The sequence below is a fragment of the Podarcis raffonei genome, chromosome 1, assembly GCF_027172205.1.
Source record: "Podarcis raffonei isolate rPodRaf1 chromosome 1, rPodRaf1.pri, whole genome shotgun sequence".
NCBI lineage: Eukaryota > Metazoa > Chordata > Lepidosauria > Squamata > Lacertidae > Podarcis > Podarcis raffonei.
Genome location: NC_070602.1, coordinates 27,693,893 through 27,712,804, shown reverse-complemented (window position 1 = coordinate 27,712,804; position 18,912 = coordinate 27,693,893). Strand labels below are relative to the sequence as shown.

Here is an 18,912-nt window from a genome sequence, read left to right as displayed (position 1 = left end):
TACAGAATGCCATCAACTCAGTGGTCACAAACAAAACCACCGGGAGGGAAGTGAGTCCCTTTTATCTCCCCCCACAATCAACCTTAAAGGTACCTAGTACAACACCCCCTCCCCAAATATTTGTTTGTAATTTGGCAGATTTCTTGCCGAGGAGCACGCAAATTGCCCCCCCCCCCATGATGAAGGCTGCCTTGTGTGAAAACCACTGCATCTATCCTTATAAAATTAATCCCGTCAGAATGGGCAAACATGCCTGAAAATGTTATCTAAAAGAAAAGAACCTTTAGGAATGAATACACAGAATTTGTAAGGAAGTTGCAAAATTTGAAGCAAGACATGAAAAAGAAAATGATGGAATTGAAGCTGGGTTTCATTGCATCTAATTAATTATGTATGCAGATCATGTTGTAGAAATCAAGAAACTGGATAATAATATGCAGATGCAATAGAAAATATCCAGCACAAGACTTAGGAAGGAAATGGAACATGTTTATTAGTTACTGGAACATATATTGTAAATAGTTGTTGCTAGAAAGACATGTTTTGTGATTTAATATCCGTTATGCATATTTTTATTAACTATTGAAATATATTACAAACATATACATTTTTAACTGCCTATCTGTCAGATACAATATATATGCATGCATTTCTCTTCTTTTCTGGAAAATGAAAATTATTGCAACAAAGAGAAAAACAAGCGCTTCACTTATTAAATTTGCTCAGGTCAGCTTCCAGATAAAATTTAAATGGCCATTACCTTTACCCAGTGTTTTTTTTCTAAAAAAAAAATGTTTAGGGGTACTCTCATTTAAATACTGCCCCTCAATGAGGCCAAACTTAGATTCACAATATGTTTAGGGGTATGCGTACCACTGCATCCCCCCAGAAAAAAAGCACTGCCTTTATCAACATCAACTTGGGCAACTTACTTGTTTGGCCAAAGGGACTCGCAAAATTTAGTGATACTGATCAATTGACTAGTATTATCTTTATCATTCATAACATGTAAGCTAACAGGAAATCCCTCTTCCAAAGGTGGGAGAGAAAGAGGTGAAAAGAAAATGGAATGAAGGGGAGGAAATAATAGCCTTGGTTCCAATAAAGAGTGCAGATCCCGTTGGGCTTTTAAAGTCCTCTTGAAACAGCTTGGATTCTGCCAATCTGGCAAGGAATGGCTGGACCCAGTCCCCTGCTCCCCTTTCCCAACAGATGGCTAGTGAAATCTTAACACTCAAAAAATGAGTAGAGGCCAGGAGCTAAGGTTCTAATAACATAACCAATAACCCAGCCAGAAGAACTGGGTACATAGATTGGGTAACTTTCATGCTATTGTTCAAAAGGTTGTGTGCATCAGTATTAACTGCCATCAAGAAAATAAAACAAACAGTACCTTTAGAAAATAACTCTTTTGTTGGGGGTAAATCACCATAAATTTTAAAACAAGCATTTTTTGGCACTGAAATAACTGAAATATAAGGAGAAACCTGCATGCCAGAATAACTGAACTTTTCAGTCTAGACTCCAGATGTCTTTAGAATACATTTTAATAATATTAAATGCATGCCTTCTTTTCCATGTGTGAATGAATGCTTTATGCCCCCCCCCCTTCCAGATTCCCAATCCACCTGTGGTTAAGTTCAGTAAATGCTTATGTGGAGCAGTGTCTTGTCCTATAGAAATATCTGAAGGGATGGAAGCAATAGTGCTATCTTGAGCTGTCCACCCACAACAGATTATCAAAAGGTGCCCACTAGACCATTAGTGCAGAACATTTGTTTTAGCAAAAGAGACCATTAACCCAAGCTGCTACAAGAAAATACGACTGGATAACTGTATATGATGTGGCTCACCTGGCCATTCTTTAACTCAGGCAAGGAAGGCTTTAGGAAGGTGATTGTATCACAGGATGCTGGAGATGGAACCATTAGTCATGTAGCAAGCATAAGCTCTGGTAAGGATTTTCTTGCCATTCATAAGCGCCCCCCCCATCATAATCCTTCACTGGCAAATTGCCATTTTGGGGTCTAATAATATTTTTATTTGGTAATCACAAACAGTGTGGGGAAAATATATGTGACTGTGGCTCAACTCAAAGAGCTGGTTCTAGGCTTTAGAGTTTTAAACATCTTAGGGCCTGCCTAGGAATCCAAATTAATGTTAGAGGCCTCTCAATACCACCCTGGGATATTTGGGGAGTGAGAATGAGAGACAAGGTCTTTTCTGTCCTGGTGCTGGGACTCTTGAATGTTGTTCCTTTTGCAAGATACTGAAGACGTGTTCATTTTTAAGGAGTTAAAAGACGCCTGCTTCTTGGGAGAAGGGCAATGACAGGCCTAGATAGCATCTTGAGAAGCAGAGACGTCACCTTGACAACAAAGGTCCGTATAGTTAAAGCCATGGTTTTCCCAGTAGTGATGTATGGAAGTGAGAGCTGGACCATAAAGAAGGCTGATCAACGAATAATTGATGCTTTTGAATTATGGTGCTGGAGAAGACTCTTGAGAGTCCCATGGACTGCAAGAAGATCAAACGCATCCATTCTTAAGGAAATCAGCCCTGAGTGCTCACTGGAAGGACAGATCGTGAAGCTGAGGCTCCAGTACTTTGGCCACCTCATGAGAAGAGAAGACTCACTGGAGAAGACACTGATGCTGGGAAAGATGGAGGGCACAAGGAGAAGGGGGCGACAGAGGACGAGATGGTTGGATAGTGTTTTCGAGGTTACCAGCATGAGTTTGACCAAACTGCGGGAGGTAGTGGAGGACAGAGGTGCCTGGCGTGCTCTGGTCCATGGGGTCACGAAGAGTCGGACACGACTAAACGACTAAACAACAACACAATATGTAACGCCTGGTTTTATTGTTACTAGTTTTCAAGGTGCAACATCTTTTTATCCTTGCTGCTGTTACTTTCTTTGTTTCATTTTTAAGTGTTGGTTGCATCATGTTTCCAGTTCTTGCTTTTAGTTGTATTTACACTTTTTATTTATTATGTTATATGGTTTTATTCTCTTGTATACTACTCCAGATAATTTTAGTAGGAAAGTGGGATAACTACTTGCCATAATTTGTGATTCTCGTCTTCCGGGTGACCTTTATTCAATAATTTATTTTGCTGGAAAAATAGCTGGTCCTTCACCTAGCAGTTGGATTGCATAGAGAATGCAAGTTCTCTAGAGGGAGGAATTTGTTAAAAGCATAAAGAAGTAATGCTTGCAGGATCCAAGAGTCTTTGCAAATGTCAATCAAACTCACAGAGTATTCCCAAAGGCTGCTGTGAGGTGTGGTAGAAGCACAGCTGTGCATACCAGTGACAAACCTGCCAACTGTTCTAAACCTATAAACAAAAACACTAATCCGATCTGCACTGGCTGCCTGTATGTTACCAGACCTAATATAAGGAGCTAGTGTTGACATTTAAAGCTCTAAATATGTTGGGACCCAAGTACTTGATGGAGTGTCTCTCCCCATGTCAGCTGACCTGGGATGAGGCCTTCTCAGTCATGTTCCCTTGACGATGGGATTCTTTCCCCCAGAGGCCACTCCAGTATTTGGGTTTCTACGCGGGGCTGCCCTTGAAGCTGTCCCAGAAACTCCAGCGGGTGCAGAATGCTGCAGCGAGGCTCCTCATGGGGTCTCTGCCATGGGAGCATATTCACCCAGTGCTTTTCAAACTGCACTGGCTCCCGGTAGAGTACAGGGTCAGATTTAAGGTGCTGCTTTTCAACTCTGGCTCTGGCCTGGTGGAACGCTCTGCCTCATGAGACCAGGGCCCTGCAGGATCTGATTTCTTTCCGCAGGGCCTGTAGGACAGAGTTGTTCCGCCTGGCCTTTGGCTTGGAGCCAATTTGATTCCTTCCCTCCCTCCCTCTCTTTCTTTTTTTTATTTCCTTCTCCTCCTGCGTTGAGGCTACATTTTGTTTTAATGTTGTATTTTAATTTTGTTTTTAAGTTGTAATCATTCAACTTGTTTGTATTATTGCTTGTAAGCCGCTCTGAGCCCGGCCTTGGCTGGGGAGGGTGGGGTATAAATAAAAAAATTATTATTATTATTATTATTATTATTATTATTACTCCTGTGTCAAGACACATTTGGTTACTCAAGCGTTTGGAGGAATGTAATTTAATGTTTATGAATGGCTGCTGTTTTACTGTTTTACTGGTCTTGAGGGTCTTTGAGATTTTTTATTTAGTTTGTTTACTTGTAGATTTTCTATTTTAACTTTTTTTTTAATTGTCTGCTTAATGTTGTAAACCGCCCTGGGACTTATTTTGATGAAGTTCCCTAATGAAATAAATAACTACGTCCAACTTAAGTACAACATCGCAGACCAATACACACAAACACACATACATGTTCCTTTTCATTCTGCATGCAGTCCGAAAGGCCCTGCAGGATTACTGGAGCAATGCCATAATTTGTCCCCTGGATAGAATTGCAAAACAAGTAAATAGCACATTTGTTGACAAAGTTGTGTCTTCAAGCTCTAAAATTTTAATTCACTCGATGACTTCAGCTTCCCTGTGGCAATGCTATTTAATTCCTGGTAAAACTAAAACTTAGGCACACTTGTCATTTTCGAGTAAAAACAAATTTGAATTGTTGTCTAATTTTTACTTCCAGTTGACCTATAAAATATGGTTGACTTTACCAACACATTTCCATATTAAGTGACCTCATGTGGATGTACTGTGCCTTTTTACATTTTATTTGGCTTATCACAGCCAACTGGCAAACAAGAACCTCTAAGGAGTTGATTTATAGTTTAGAAAAATTACTTTTAAATATCCCAGACCTATTTTCTTAGAAGAAAAAAAATCCGGTATAAATTCCTGCGTGAGAACTGCAATAGATTTGTAATAAAGAGAATGGACGGAACTCACCGTTTCCAGTGCTGTTATTCGTTCCTGAAAATAAGGAAAACATTAAAATAAATTATAAAGAAAAGAATCTCAAGAAATTTGAGCATACATAAACACACCTGCGAAATACTCTGTATATATATTAAAGCAATAGATAGCCCTACAGGACTCTCCTTTACATTGTACAGCAAAGTCAGTGTTTGTTGCTTTGTTTTTGCTTGTAATGTAAATATTCTATGGTGGTACTACATGAAAAAGCTCAGGAAAGCCTTATGGTCTGATACTCTCCCATCCTCCAGAATAGTCATGAGATTACAAGCACTCACATACAATCATAAACTAACTTGCTGCGTTAATTACAATGATTTTTGATCCCCCAGTTTGTTGTCATGTTCAACAACAACAAACTGTGGCTAGTTTAAATTATGGTTTATTGTAAACAAGCCAAGTTCAAACTGTTTTGTGATCCTGGATTGTTCCAAATGACCATAGTTTAAACTAACCTCAGCTTGCTGGACTAAAGAAAAACCACAGTTAATTCATGGTCACAAAAAGGATGCTTCTGTTTGCTTCCTCACAGCCATGCAAGGGGAGGAGAAAAGAGCTTGAGAGACAAAGGCTCACCGAGGTCTTCTGTTTACTAAACTATAATTTAGCATTATATTTGACAATAACTTTTAACAATGGTTTGCTGCCTTAACCCAAACTGAAATCCTGAAAGCCCACGGTAAGTCAGGACCTTGGAGGATATGTTTAGAGAGAGGCATGGCAAGTCTTGTTTATCATCTTGCAGCTACAAAGAAACTAGAAAAATGGGAAGCTATTTTAATTGTGGTTTGAATAGTGCACAGTTAATGTAGATCATGCATTCTAAAGTTATTTTAGAAAAACCCCACCTTGGCTTGACAAATCATTAACCATTAAGGATGATGATGACAAAGCATTCTTGCAAAAAGAGGCGCAAGAATGGCATTATATTCCCCCACTCCATTCCCATATTAAACATTCCGTAGCTACTGTTCTCGTTGGACTATATGGAGTATTCTTACTTTATGCCTTCCATTTCTTTCCTTTGGGGTCCCCGTGATTGCATGGATACCCTCTTTCTTGCTTCCCAACAATCCTGTTTTGACTAGAGTTCAGCCACTCACCAAGTGAGTCTGCTGTTAAGAGGGAGGGAGACTTTTGCATATGGGGTTATCTAAAGCTGCAGTCCTAAGACACACTGACTAGGTAGTCATGGGACTTATTTCTGAGACAATATGCTGAGGATTACCCTGTAAGAAATATTTAACATGCTACTGTTCAAATGGAATGGAAACAGAAAGACAAGTTGGAAACGGTGCACAGAGAAGCTTCGTGCAAGAGGAAGTGGCTTAACAATAGATCCTTGGCCCTGAAATGTGTGGTGATGAAGTTGCTTGGGAAAAACCAAATGGGTCTCAAGAAGCCTACTGCATGAAATAGTGAATAATCTGGGAAAACATTATACATTCCACACATTATGTAACTGTGTCAATAGTATAGCCAATTTCTTTTGGAAGATGAGCCTGGTTACAGCATGGTGCTGATAACGCCATGGCTGCAGGTTTGATCCCTGTATTTTAGAAAAATCCCACCTTGGCTTGGCCAATCATTGACCATTAAGGATGATGACGACGAAAACAACAATCACAACCACTTATTAATTGCCTTCTATACAATTGTCTCAAGGCGATATGCAACAAAAACAGTTATAAACACAAAAAAGCAGATACATTAAAAATAAAACAAGACTATATAAAATAGGCACTCATGGGGCAGAACCATTTATCTAGCTGGAAAAACCTCAGGATTTAGGATTTAGGAATTTAGATGCAACACTTAGCTAATGAGATAAAAGACAAGCACTATAAAACATTATGCCTGCATAGGGATATAGAATGGTTATTGTTATAAACAACAGGCATATGTTCAATGTTTGCATGCCAAAAGCAGAAACCACTTTGCTTAAAAAGGGTGGGAGCTATTTAATAATACTGCTATAAAAAAGAAAATAATCTCAACAGATGCTATTAAAAAATACATTGCTTGGCAATTTATTCTTAAATGTAGCAGGCTTTTGATACTTGATATGAATTTTACCTCCTGCTACTAAAATCTCATCTCTCTCTTTTCCCCAGCACACAGATCAAAATCAGTGACCTCGTGCCCTGTGTACCTGAGCACTTAGAACCATAGAGTTGTAGAGTCGTAAGGGACTCCAACCCCCTGCAATGTGTTTCTTTCTTTTAGGTTTGCTACCATTCCATTAAATTCACTCACTTCCGTTGTGAAGAAAGGATGACATTTCCACCCCATCCTCCTTTTATCATTCATTCTGTTAATACATTTCTACCATCACCCACTACAGCTCAGAACATTCATTTGGAGGCCTAGCAGGCCCGTGGTAATTTTGTTCTGGAACTGTAAAAATGACCATAAAAAGGAGGCGGAGGAGGAGAAATTATAAACGTTCCTTCACAGATCGCTTTCATTTATAGACGTTCTGTGAACTTCTTTGTATGTTGTGGTTGCAAGAGTCATCACGTGACCAAAGACAAAGAGGAATCGTTGGCAGAGCGTTTGGTGTGAATTGGATTCAAGTGCCTTGGACTTCCGCCTGGTATATGTCCCAAGGTAATCCAATTTGTGGGTCTTCAAAAGACAACATACAAAGCAGCTCACACACTTGGAAAGAAAGAAGGACCTGAGTGACTAATGGCTCTGGAGAAGAACAGATCTTAAACTTCATTTTGGATATGTGCATTTAGAATTTAGGGCCGCCATGCGTCCAGATTTTCTCTGACATTACAGGGATTTCAAAGGCGAAATTGATGACTTGGAGGGCATATCTGAAAGGCAGTGCTTTGTCCTGGTTCTTAGTCAAGTCAATTGAATTTTTTTGTTTTTTCGCGTTTTTGTACAGAAACACTCAACAATTTTGGGGTCTTCCTTAAAAAAAAGGGGGTGTCCTGGTTTTTACTTTTTGAAATATGGCAACCCTAATACATAACCTGTATTGCACGGTGTTGTATAAAAGGTAGCAAGTTTCACAAAATAATAACAAATTCACAAATAGAAAAGCTCAAAAAGGTAAAATTTATTTAAGATGATTATCGTTATCATCATCAACATGTCCTTAATTTGCATCAGTTTTCTTAGAATTCATGCTCCTGGTTCCTTGATAAGTCAGATCTGTTTATCAAGCAAAGATTAAGGAGTAAAGATTAAGTGTAAAAGAAAGTCTCTATACCTAATATTAGTAGCCTTAAGTCTACTGTGGATTCACCTTCCTTTCACAGGATGCTTTGGCAGGAAGTGTTGAACTGAGCCATGCTTCATATTGCAAAGAGAACAGGTGGCAGATTTACACACTGCTCGCCGGTCATAAATGTCCTTCCTACAGAGTGGGCCACCATGGAACGTGTCAAGTGGGTTGGTATCCGTTTATATGCAACTCAATATGCCACAGTCATTCAGCCACTGAGTCACATACCTTTTTTAGAATGATTCCAGGCCTTTGCATTTAGGTTAGAGAGATGAAGTTAAAAAGGTCACTTTCCTGATTATCCACTAAATGCATAGTTTAGCCAGTTTAATACACAGAGGTAAACCAAGTATTTCCTTTTGGGCAGGGAGGTTTCTAATAAAAGGAAGCAAAATTGTGGAAGGGAGCATTAAGTTTCTCTTTGTTTTTGTGTGCAGGAGATTCAGTAAAACCTCTACATCCAGTGAGAGTCTTATGGCAACTTAATGACTAACAGATTCACAGTGCAGTCCTATATTTGTATGCTGAAAAGTAAGCCCCATTGAGTTCAATGGGGCTTACTCCCAGATAAGTGGGACTGCAGGATCGCTTCATTAAATCTGTTAAATCTTCAATGTGCCATAAAACTGTATTGATGTCATGTTTTCTACATTTTGGCTCTGTAGATTTACTACTGCCTCTTACATTTCATGGACATTGCTTACCACTTCTTTCCCTCTCTCCCTCAGTATTTACCGTATTTTTTGCACCATAACACTCACTTTTTTCCTCCTAGAAAGTAAGGGGAAATGTCTGTGCGTGTTATGGAGGAAATGCCTACGGGTGGCATGCCTACGGATTTTCCTCCTCTAAAAACTACGTGCGTGTTATGGTCGGGTGCGTGTTATAAAGCGAAAAATACGGTATGTATGTATGTTTTACCCAGCTAGATGAAAAGATTTCTGCCTTAGGGTGCTCCTTCCTGTGCGGTTTTCAAACCTGTACTCAGTTGTTCTTGTGCTGTTTTAAAAATCATTTCAGTTGCTTTTTAGGGTGTCTGTAAATCCCCTTGGGACTTATATACGAAAAGTGCTTCACAAATTAATGATAATGATGGTTATGATGCAGTATAATGTGGGTTCTAGTCTACAAAGGTTTGTGTATAATGGAACCATTTAGCAGGTGTGTGTGTGTGTGTGTGTGTGTGTGTGTGTGTATGAAAGTCTACATTCTCATGCATTTCCATAGGCATATGATTGGCCACTGTGGGAATAGGATGTTGGACTAGATGGGCCTTTAGCCTGATCCAGAAGTGAGGAGAGAACAGGAATATCAAAATAAAAAAAATTCCTTCCAGTAGCACCTTAGAGACCAACTAAGTTTGTTATTGGTATGAGCTTTCGTGTGCATGCAGGCACGCCAGGCACTCCTGAAGACAGGGGTGCCTGGCATGCTCTGGTCCATGGGGTCACAAAGAGTCGGACACGACTAAATGACTAAACAACAACACAACACAAGGTAATAATTCTTTGACTATTTTTTTTCAGTGTTGTTAAAACTTTTTTAAAAAGAGAGTTGTCCACTGAATCCATGGGTGGGTGGGAGTTTCTTAGATAAGGAAAACCTCTCAAATGTTGCATTGGTTCCCCAGGAATTTCCTTTGCTATCCAAATTCTCTCTTTATTACCTTGTAATATTGGGACAACTTTTTAAATATGTGATGCATCACGATACAATTGCAAATCAGGAGTGCCCAGGCCTTTCTTTGTAAATGTATATAACATCACTCTGGACAATCTAGGTTGTTTTTCGCCTGTGCTGTTCCCTTTTAATGTAAAGCAATGGTGATTCAGGGGGTTTCTTGGTGCCGAAAACAAGGAAGGAAGGAGCCCCCGCATGGGCCTGAAATACTAGGGCTTTGGTGCTCTGAACAGGTAGAGTTTAATATTTTGCACTAAGCAGTATTCTATGTGTATATATATATATATTAATGTATATGAATATGTATAATACATATAATACATTACCCATAAAACTACAAGAAAGGGATTTTCCTGCTCCCCTACCATTTTAAAAGAAGCCTCAATATTTCAAGAAGCCCTGCACCCATTTGTCTAAGATCTGTAAGCTTCACCCATTCAGAAAGATTATGTATTATGCTTACCTATTCCATTTGCTTTTGCAAAAAAAGCAAAGGTTATTGGTGATTGATTCTTCCATTATAGGCAATTGAGAAGTCACCAGAAATTGAACCAAAGAAGGGCTCAGATCCAAACCACACTGTCAGTCTGAACCGTCAAAACCAGGTGAATTGCCCACTCCTAATACTTGTGGAGATGGATAAATCCATGTATATAAGTATGCAGTATATAACTGCCTTGTATACTATTCAGCATATAAAGGAGCTGAAACATATACATGCATGAAAGGACAAAGGAGACGAAGGGTAAAGGTTAATTAACTCCAAATTCCAGCAGCTCAACTGTGAAGACTGAGCAAGTTTAGAAGCAGGAATATTTTTTTTTTTACTATGGCTATGGCCTCTGAGCATCGTGGGGCATGTACAGCTAAACAAATAAGAATGATTGTGCATTTCAGGTGCAAATTAAATCAAAGATCTTCCACATTACCTTCTTTTTCTTTATAAAATATTTATTAAAGTTTTACAAAAAAGCATATGAATACATACATCATAAAAAGAAAAAAGAAAAATAACAAAGTTACACAAAGAATAAACAAAGAATACACAATAAAACAATACAAAAAAAGATAATGAAAAAACATAAACAAGAAAGAAAAAAAACCAATTTTTAACTCTATATTTGTTTAGCCCTGGTTCTTGACTTCCTCACACCTCCCTTTTTTGTGTTCCCATTTATTCAATCAAATTCAGCAAATCCCTACCCTCTTTCAATTCTCATTATTAATTATATAGCTTAACATAATATATCTCCAATCTTTCATCCCTTTTTAGTTCATTGTTACATATTCCATAACTTAATCACTAATGCCACATTATCTTTAAATCCAACATCATCTTAGCATTCATAAATTTTGCAATATTTTTGAAGGTAATCTTTAAATTTCTTCCAATCCTCTTCCACCGACTCTTCTCCCTGGTCCCGGATTCTGCCAGTCATTTCTGCCATCTCCATGTAATCGATTACTTGCATCTGCCATTCTTCCAAGGTGGGTAGATCTTGTGTCTTGCAATACTTTGCGATGAGTATTCTTGCTGCTGCTGTGGCGTACATAAAGAAAGTTCTATCCTTCTTTAACACCAATTGACCGACTATGCCCAGCAGAAAGGCCTCTGGTTTCTTCAAGAAAGTGTACTTAAACACCTTTTTCATTTCATTATATATCATTTCCCAGAAAGCCTTAATCCTTGGGCATGTCCACCAGAGGTGAAAGAAAGTACCTTCAATCTCTTTACATTTCCAACATTTATTGTCGGGCAGATGATAAATTTTTGCAAGCTTGACTGGGGTCATGTACCACCTATATATCATTTTCATAATATTCTCTCTTAAGGCATTACATGCCGTGAATTTCATACCTGTGGTCCACAACTGTTCCCAGTCAGCAAACATAATGTTATGTCCAACATCTTGTGGCTCAAGTTGTTAATACTAGCAGTGTTTTGGTCAATTTTAGTTGATTGTTCAGTAACTTGCTTGCTTAGGCCTTCCAATTTTTCATAGATTTTATTTAACACCGAGGTAAAATCCTCTCCTGAAGCCATTCCTTTAGGCCTAGTTTTGTCAAAGTCTTCCTCCTGTGTCACAGGAAGGTCAGGAACAGATGATCTGCGATGCTGAGAAATTATACTAGGCTGCTGTGTTTTAATCTTAGCTGACCTTGTCGTCCTGCCAGTCATCCCACTTCTGTCTGTGAATCAAGGTCAATCCCACGGTCAGTTCTTCCCGTGGAAAATCCCCGAAGCCAAGAATGGAAAATTCCCCCAGTGAATGCACAGTCTCAATGTTCCTCTAGGGGGACACTATATCCGCCATTAGAGTTACAATTTACAAATCTTTTTCCAACTTTCCAAAGTGTCCCTTAAAAAACTAGCAACAGTTTTAGATCATAGGAAAACCTTCAAGGAACGTCACTTTTTGCAAGTTGATCTTACCAAAGTTACAATGTCTCTCAATAGTGCAAGTTTCAATGTAGCAATGTAGTAGTTTCTAAGCAGCCTGACAGCCCGTTACCGGGAGTTCAATAATTTCCTTTTTTTTCCCACTCCACAGATGAAAGGGAAACGATCAATTTATTTTCTTCCCCCCTCTCTTTACTTGGGGGTGAATTCTTCTCTTTGATGCTCAGATTTAGACTTTAACAATTCCACTCTCCAAAACATTAGCTTTGAGAGTCTTTGCTTTGAAATCTTAAACAAATCCGGGAAGCGGACTTCCTGGTTGTACCTTCCCGGTTCAGTGTCAAATTCAGACTTTTTTCTTTAGTCCCAAATTCATAAAACTTCACCTACTCACGGGTAGTTGTTTGACAGCCGAATGGTCACAGGAAAAAGGTCGGCGCTCTCCGGCAACAGCTTTGCGGCTTCACCCCACGGAAAGAGCGATCGACTCACAGCACCGCGCCAAACTCCCGTTATGCTCCGGAACCCCTTGCGAGGTCCCTTCGCAAATTCGGGGGGCGCTAACGGTGCCCGCTGAGTCCCACGGTCGCAGGCTTCTTCTGTCTGCGATTTTTTCACGAGGGTCTCCGCTTCGCCGTAGCGGACGACCCGTTTCCGCGGAGCTTCCCCCTCCAGGATCAGAAGGAGACCGCCATTGCTGTTGGCGCCACCTCCGGAAGCCCCACATTACCTTCTAAGATGTTTCCAGACCAAAAAAACCCCATACTGGTTGTTTCCTTGGGTCACAGAAATGGGGGAACTTAACAATTACCTGTGATCTTCCCACTAAATGGCACATTTCCTCTAATTAGTTTTGTGGTCTAAATTTGGAGTAGCAGGAATGTGTACCAGATTTACTTTCTCCCATATTGGATCCCAAAATAGAAACTGTACCCCAAGGATGGTCAAACTCTAACCAAGAGCTACTAAAAATCACAGTACTCTGTCTGCTATGTTCAAACTGAAAACTGCTTCTCCTCGCTTCCATGTACACACACAATATGATCTCAGATCCCACCCAATGGTTGATTATCCACTGAGGAAAAATCTCCTATTAATTCCCATTGAAGAAAGATCAATTGCTCACCCAGACTATTAGCAAGCAGTCATCTTAAAATGGGATAGTAAACTCTTCCTTCACATTTTGAGAGGGAATTCTCATTACACTGTCATGTCAAACCTCATAACCTGGAACAGAAACACCATTTGGTGTGCAAAATGTCAAGGAACCGGGCTGCTTTGCACATGACTAAATTCCTTTATGAAAGGAATGTCTGCATAGGAACGTGAATGAATCCCGCAAAGAGATCATCAAGTGGGATGATTGCACAAGTCTGTAGCTGGGGAATGACGATTCTAATTAAAGTATACATCTGCAGGGAAGGCCGGCCAATTGTGGCTTCCTCATAGGCATACATGCAGCAATGACAGGTGTTCTACACATGGGATTCACACAAATGCCTACATGGAAGACGCTTCAATGTAGTACAGGCCTGAACAACTTGAGAACCATCAACCACCCATTACTTTGTGTCTGAAAACCCCCTTACATCTGCCGTTCCAGACAGGCAGGAGAAACAGGAAGTTTCTTCAGCCTCTACTAGGCTGCCATCCATGGCTTTGGGGCCTGCATTCAACTTGGTGGCGTGCTGCAGTGAGTAGGGACAGGACCTTTGCTGGTGTTGCTGCCTTTCTGAAGGAACCCTTTCTGGAGCCATCACTGCTCACTTTTGGGTGGGCAGACAAGCCTTACTTTTTCCAAGCCACAATTCTGGCCTAGCTGCAATAAGTGCCATCACTTACCAACTCAATATACTTAACAACTCTTTCAATGTACATTGCTGGCATTGCCTTTAAAATACCAGGTGCCTGCTGATATTTTAAATGATGATGTTTTAAACTGCTTTGAGACTATTTTTTTAACTTTTTAAACAATTATTTTAGTCAGTCATGTCCCCCTGCTCCTTTTAAGCTACATACATTCATTTAAAAAAAGGTAAAGGACCCCTGACAGTTAAGTCCAGTCGTGAACGACTCTGGGGTTGCTGTGCTCATCTCGCTTTACTGGCCGAGGAAGCCGACGTTTGTCCACAGACAGTTTTTCCAGATCATGTGGCCAGCATGACTAAGACGCTTCTGGTGAAACCAGAGCAGCAACGGAAATGCTGTTTACTTCCCGCCGGAGCGGTACTGTAAAGGGAATTGGGGGTTGCTCGTGCGTAAGGGGGCTGCTGCTCTAGGCAACGTTGTCTGGCTAAACCTTTCCCTGGCTGGACAGCCCTTTCTCCGTGGCTGTGTCAGTCACTGGCAGAATCCGTCAGTGGGCGTTTCCTGAACTTACAACATAAAAGCTCTTTGACGCCAAGTCTCCGCCTAGCCTCCCTGCGCGGAAGTCTTCTGCGCAGAGTGGGCGTGGCCAGCGGAGGTCCTGGGCTCTCCCGCTGGTCTCTGTGGAAGAGTCTTGGAGCCATCTCTCCGAAGTCCTTCCCTGTTCCCCTTTCTTCCTGGTGTCACACCGATTTCCTTCCCCAAAGGAAGTGTTCTCTCTCTCCCTGCTGGTCCCTTCTCCTGCATCGTTGGGGAGCCTTACCTCCACTCTTGGCTCCGATGGCAGTTCCCTGACAGGTACCTATTTATCTACTTGCACTTTGACGTGCTTTCAAACTGCTAGGTTGGCAGGAGCTGGGACCAAACAGCGGGAGCTCAACCCATCACGAGGATTCGAACCGCTGACCTTCCGATCAGCAAGCCCAAGGCTCAGGGGTTTACACCACAGTGCCACTCGCGTCCCACATACATTCATTACCAAACCAATAAATCATGGAAATAGGCCTTAGCTGAAGCCGTATTTCAGAGGCTTAAGGACTGTCCTACATTTTGTCCCGTGCAGAAAGGAAAAGATTTTCTGGAGGACTGAAGGAAAGATAAAGGCAGTTAGAAACTAATGTGTTCTTTAATACTGTATCTTTTCATGCAAGAATGCCACTGAATTGAAGGCACAGTCCTAGGATTTCCAATTACTGCATAATGAAACCTAATAAGAATGGCTGTTTTTATCACGTGAAAAATAGAAGCAATTAGCAGATTAGAAAGGCTAGAATGTCAGTTGCCAACTATGTTGTGTGATATTATTCATTAATGTGTATTTGTTTAATCTCCAGTGGGCTCACAGTATTGTGTCAAGTTATTGGAACCACATTCACTTTTTAAAATTTTGGCATACAATTCAATCCAATAAATGAAGCTGGGAAGGAAATGATGTCACCATGCATCAATAGACCATTTTCAATTTAATATAAATGCATGTGGGACCAGGAACAAAATGTTGCCCGCTAACAGGAGTGTTCCTGTTCAGAGTTCCAGTGAGACAGGAAACCACTCTTGCAAACAGAGGCGTAAGAATGGCATTTTATTCCCCCATCCCATATTAAACATTCCGTACTGAGCATGTTCAGTCCTCATTGGACTATATGGAGTATTCTTACTTTATGCCTTCCATTTCTTTCCTTTGGGGTCCCCCTGATCACATGGATACCCTCTTGCTTGCTTCCCAACAATCCTGTTTTGGTTAGAGTTCAGTTGGCACTCACCACTTGAGTCTGCTGTTAAGAGGGAGTGAGACTTTTGCATATGGAGTTATCTAAAGCTGCAGTCCTAAGACACACTGACTAGGTAGTCATGGGACTTATTTCTGAGTCAATATGCTGAGGATTACCCTGTAAGAAATATTTAACATGCTACTGTTCAAATGGAATGGAAACAGAAAGACAATATGGAAACAGTGCACAGAGAAGCTTCGCGCAAGAGCAACTGGCTAAACAAAAGATTTTGGGCCCTCAAATGTGTGGTGATGGAGTTGCTTGGGAAAAACCAAATGGGTTAGGTCTCAAAAAGCCCACTGCATGAAATAGTGAATAATCTGGAAAAAGATTATACATTCCACACGTTAGTGTAGCCAATTTCTTTTGGAAGATGAGCCTGGATATCTCAGTCGGTTACAGCTTGGTGCTGATAACGCCAAGGTTGCAGGTTCGATCCCCGTATGGGACAGCTGCATATTCCTGCACTGCAGAGGGTTGGACTAGATGATCCTCAGGGTCCCTTTCAACTCTACAATTCTATGATTCCAATATGGGTAGATACCAAAAAGATTGATGACCCAGATTCTGCATGGAAGACTTCACATATTTAATGTACCCACTCTCATACCCATGTAAACTTTCTATGGGCCCACTCTAGATGTGCACAAGAACAACAGCCACTCATGGAAACCCTGTGGAGCTGAACAGAACCCATCTGCCCAAAATCAGGGTGGAAAAAAAAATCAAGTAAAAATGCTTTAAATCAATTCAGTATCTAAATAATATCAAGGCTCCTGGTTTTATTAACTTTAATCTGTAGCAGACAAAAAAGTACGTAGAATCTAAAGGAATAGATTTTACCCCAGGGAATAAAGAAGGTCCTATAGTTAATATACTGTGTTAGAACAATGTGCTGCTTGGTTCCTTTTCTCTAGATCTGCTAGGAACTTGTATGTTCTTCAGCAAATCATTTTTATGTTAATTTCAGTTCCTAAGTGGTGAAGTCATAACAATCACACCTACTCTGTCTAACATGCCTACTGACTTGCCTCTTACCCATCTGTTTATATAGCAACTCATACAACTGCTAGCTGCCTAATGACTACAAGAGCAGTCCTTAAAGCCAATTTATACATTCAAGATAATTAAGTAATACTGTCTTGTTGGGATCCAGATTGTGCAGCTTCAGATTTCAGGTGGGGGATTACATGCCTGCATGTTTTCACACGTATAAAACTTCCTGCACAACAAGACCAACATATCTGAGGTAGAAGAAGAAGAAGAAGAGGAGGATGAGGAGGAGTTTGGATTTGATATCCCGCCTTTCACTCCCCTTCAGGAGTCTCAAAGCGGCTAACAATCTCCTTTCCCTTCCTCCCCCACAACAAACACTCTGTGAGGTGAGTGGGGCTGAGAGACTTCAAAGAAGTGTGACTGGCCCAAGGTCACCCAGCAGCTGCATGTGGAGGAGCGGAGACGCGAACCCGGTTCCCCAGATTACGAGACTACCGCTCTTAACCACTCAACCACACTGGCTCTAGGGCTAGCCTAGAATTTCTCAATGGCTAGATACCTTAACACACAGCATTTTTATTATGCAGGAGATCATATGAACATGCAAAATACCCCACTGCGATCTGGAAAATGAACCACGTGATTAACGTGTGTATCCCCTCTTGGACATTTTTGCTCTTGAAAAGTATATATATATATTCCCTCTGCCTTACAGATATTGTAGGATCTTCTGCCTACAACCAACAGCTTTGTGGAAAGTCCAACTTCATATAGGAGTGAAAGGAAATCTTCCAGCCACAGCTGCTGGCCAGAGGACCAAAAGTTGTCAGGAATTTTGCCCCCTCTCTCTTTCTCAGGAAAACTGACAGTCTCTCTCTAGTAATGCCAGAAGGGTCTATTTTAGGGCTGTTTATGAACAATTTGTGCAAACCCCCCCCCCCCATTCCTTTGACTAAAACAATACATATTTTTGTGAGCTCCCACAAATTTTGGGAATACATAACTGTGCAAACCAACTTACATTCCAGATCTACAGATCAATGGACCAAATAATTCTTTGTGACATCCTGATACCTTCAGTGTTGCATGACATACTCAGCACAGAGTCTTGATCTGAAAGCACGACAGTCCGATTTCTCTGCACTCTCGGCATCTGAACCTAGTTCAAAGCTCAGCCTCCGCACATCTCACTCTCAGCGAGAGTCTTTAATGACACTTGGAATTTAAGTAAAGCACAAACATTTGTTACCCTGTGAGTCCCCCCCCCCCCGGGCCAAAATCATTTCCCAAATGGAAAACACACTGATGGAAAGAAGAAGAAAATCAAGATATTCTAAAATATTCAGTGTAACACAGTCATTAAAAAAACCAATAGAATCACAGAATTGTAGAGTTGGAAGGGACCACAAGGGTCATCCAGTCCAACCCCCTGCAATGCAGAAATCTTTTTGCCCAGGGTGGGGCTTGAACCGAGGACCATGAGATTAAGAGTCTCATGTTCTACCAACTAAACCAGGCATCCCCAAACTCGGCCCTCCAGAAGTTTTGTGACTACAATTCCCATCATCCCCGACCACTGGTCCTGTTAGCTAGGGATAATGGGAGTTGTATTCCCAAAACATCTGGAGGGTTGAGTTTGGGGATGCCTGAACTAAACTATCTCAGGCTAATACTATTTTCTGGTGCCCTATTTTTGAACCATTCTCTTAAAACTGAATGAGCCCCAAACTTAATTGGGGTCAGGGGGAACAAGAGTGAAAGGATGAAACTGGATTTGTCAGACCCAAATTCAATGTATATTTTCCTTTGGGCATGGTGATATTGGGAAAGTTTTCATTCCAAGTTGTTCATCTTTGCATGTACTAATTGTGGAACAGTATGTCCATAGCAGAAGGGGCGGGGAGACTCCTTTTCAAAGCCTTAAAACTGCACCTTGCCTGGGACTGGAATGGACAATGGGCAGTAAAAGATGCGGCTATTTTAAAATAATCAAGTATTTAAAAAGCCATGTCCCTCTTCATGCAAAAAGGAGAGCAAGGATCA

At 40.8% G+C, this 18,912-nt stretch overlaps 1 protein-coding gene across 5 annotated transcripts in view; it reads right to left on the bottom strand.

Annotated features, from left to right (window-relative positions):
* Positions 1-18,912, bottom strand: part of CEP128 (centrosomal protein 128) — a 186,678-nt gene that overhangs the window by 26,145 nt on the left and 141,621 nt on the right. For all 5 annotated transcript variants that reach the window (XM_053377864.1, XM_053377872.1, XM_053377836.1 and 2 more), the window contains one exon: positions 4,887-4,910. In XM_053377864.1, coding sequence (XP_053233839.1) covers positions 4,887-4,910 — 24 coding nt within the window. The remainder of the gene's footprint in view (positions 1-4,886; positions 4,911-18,912) is intronic.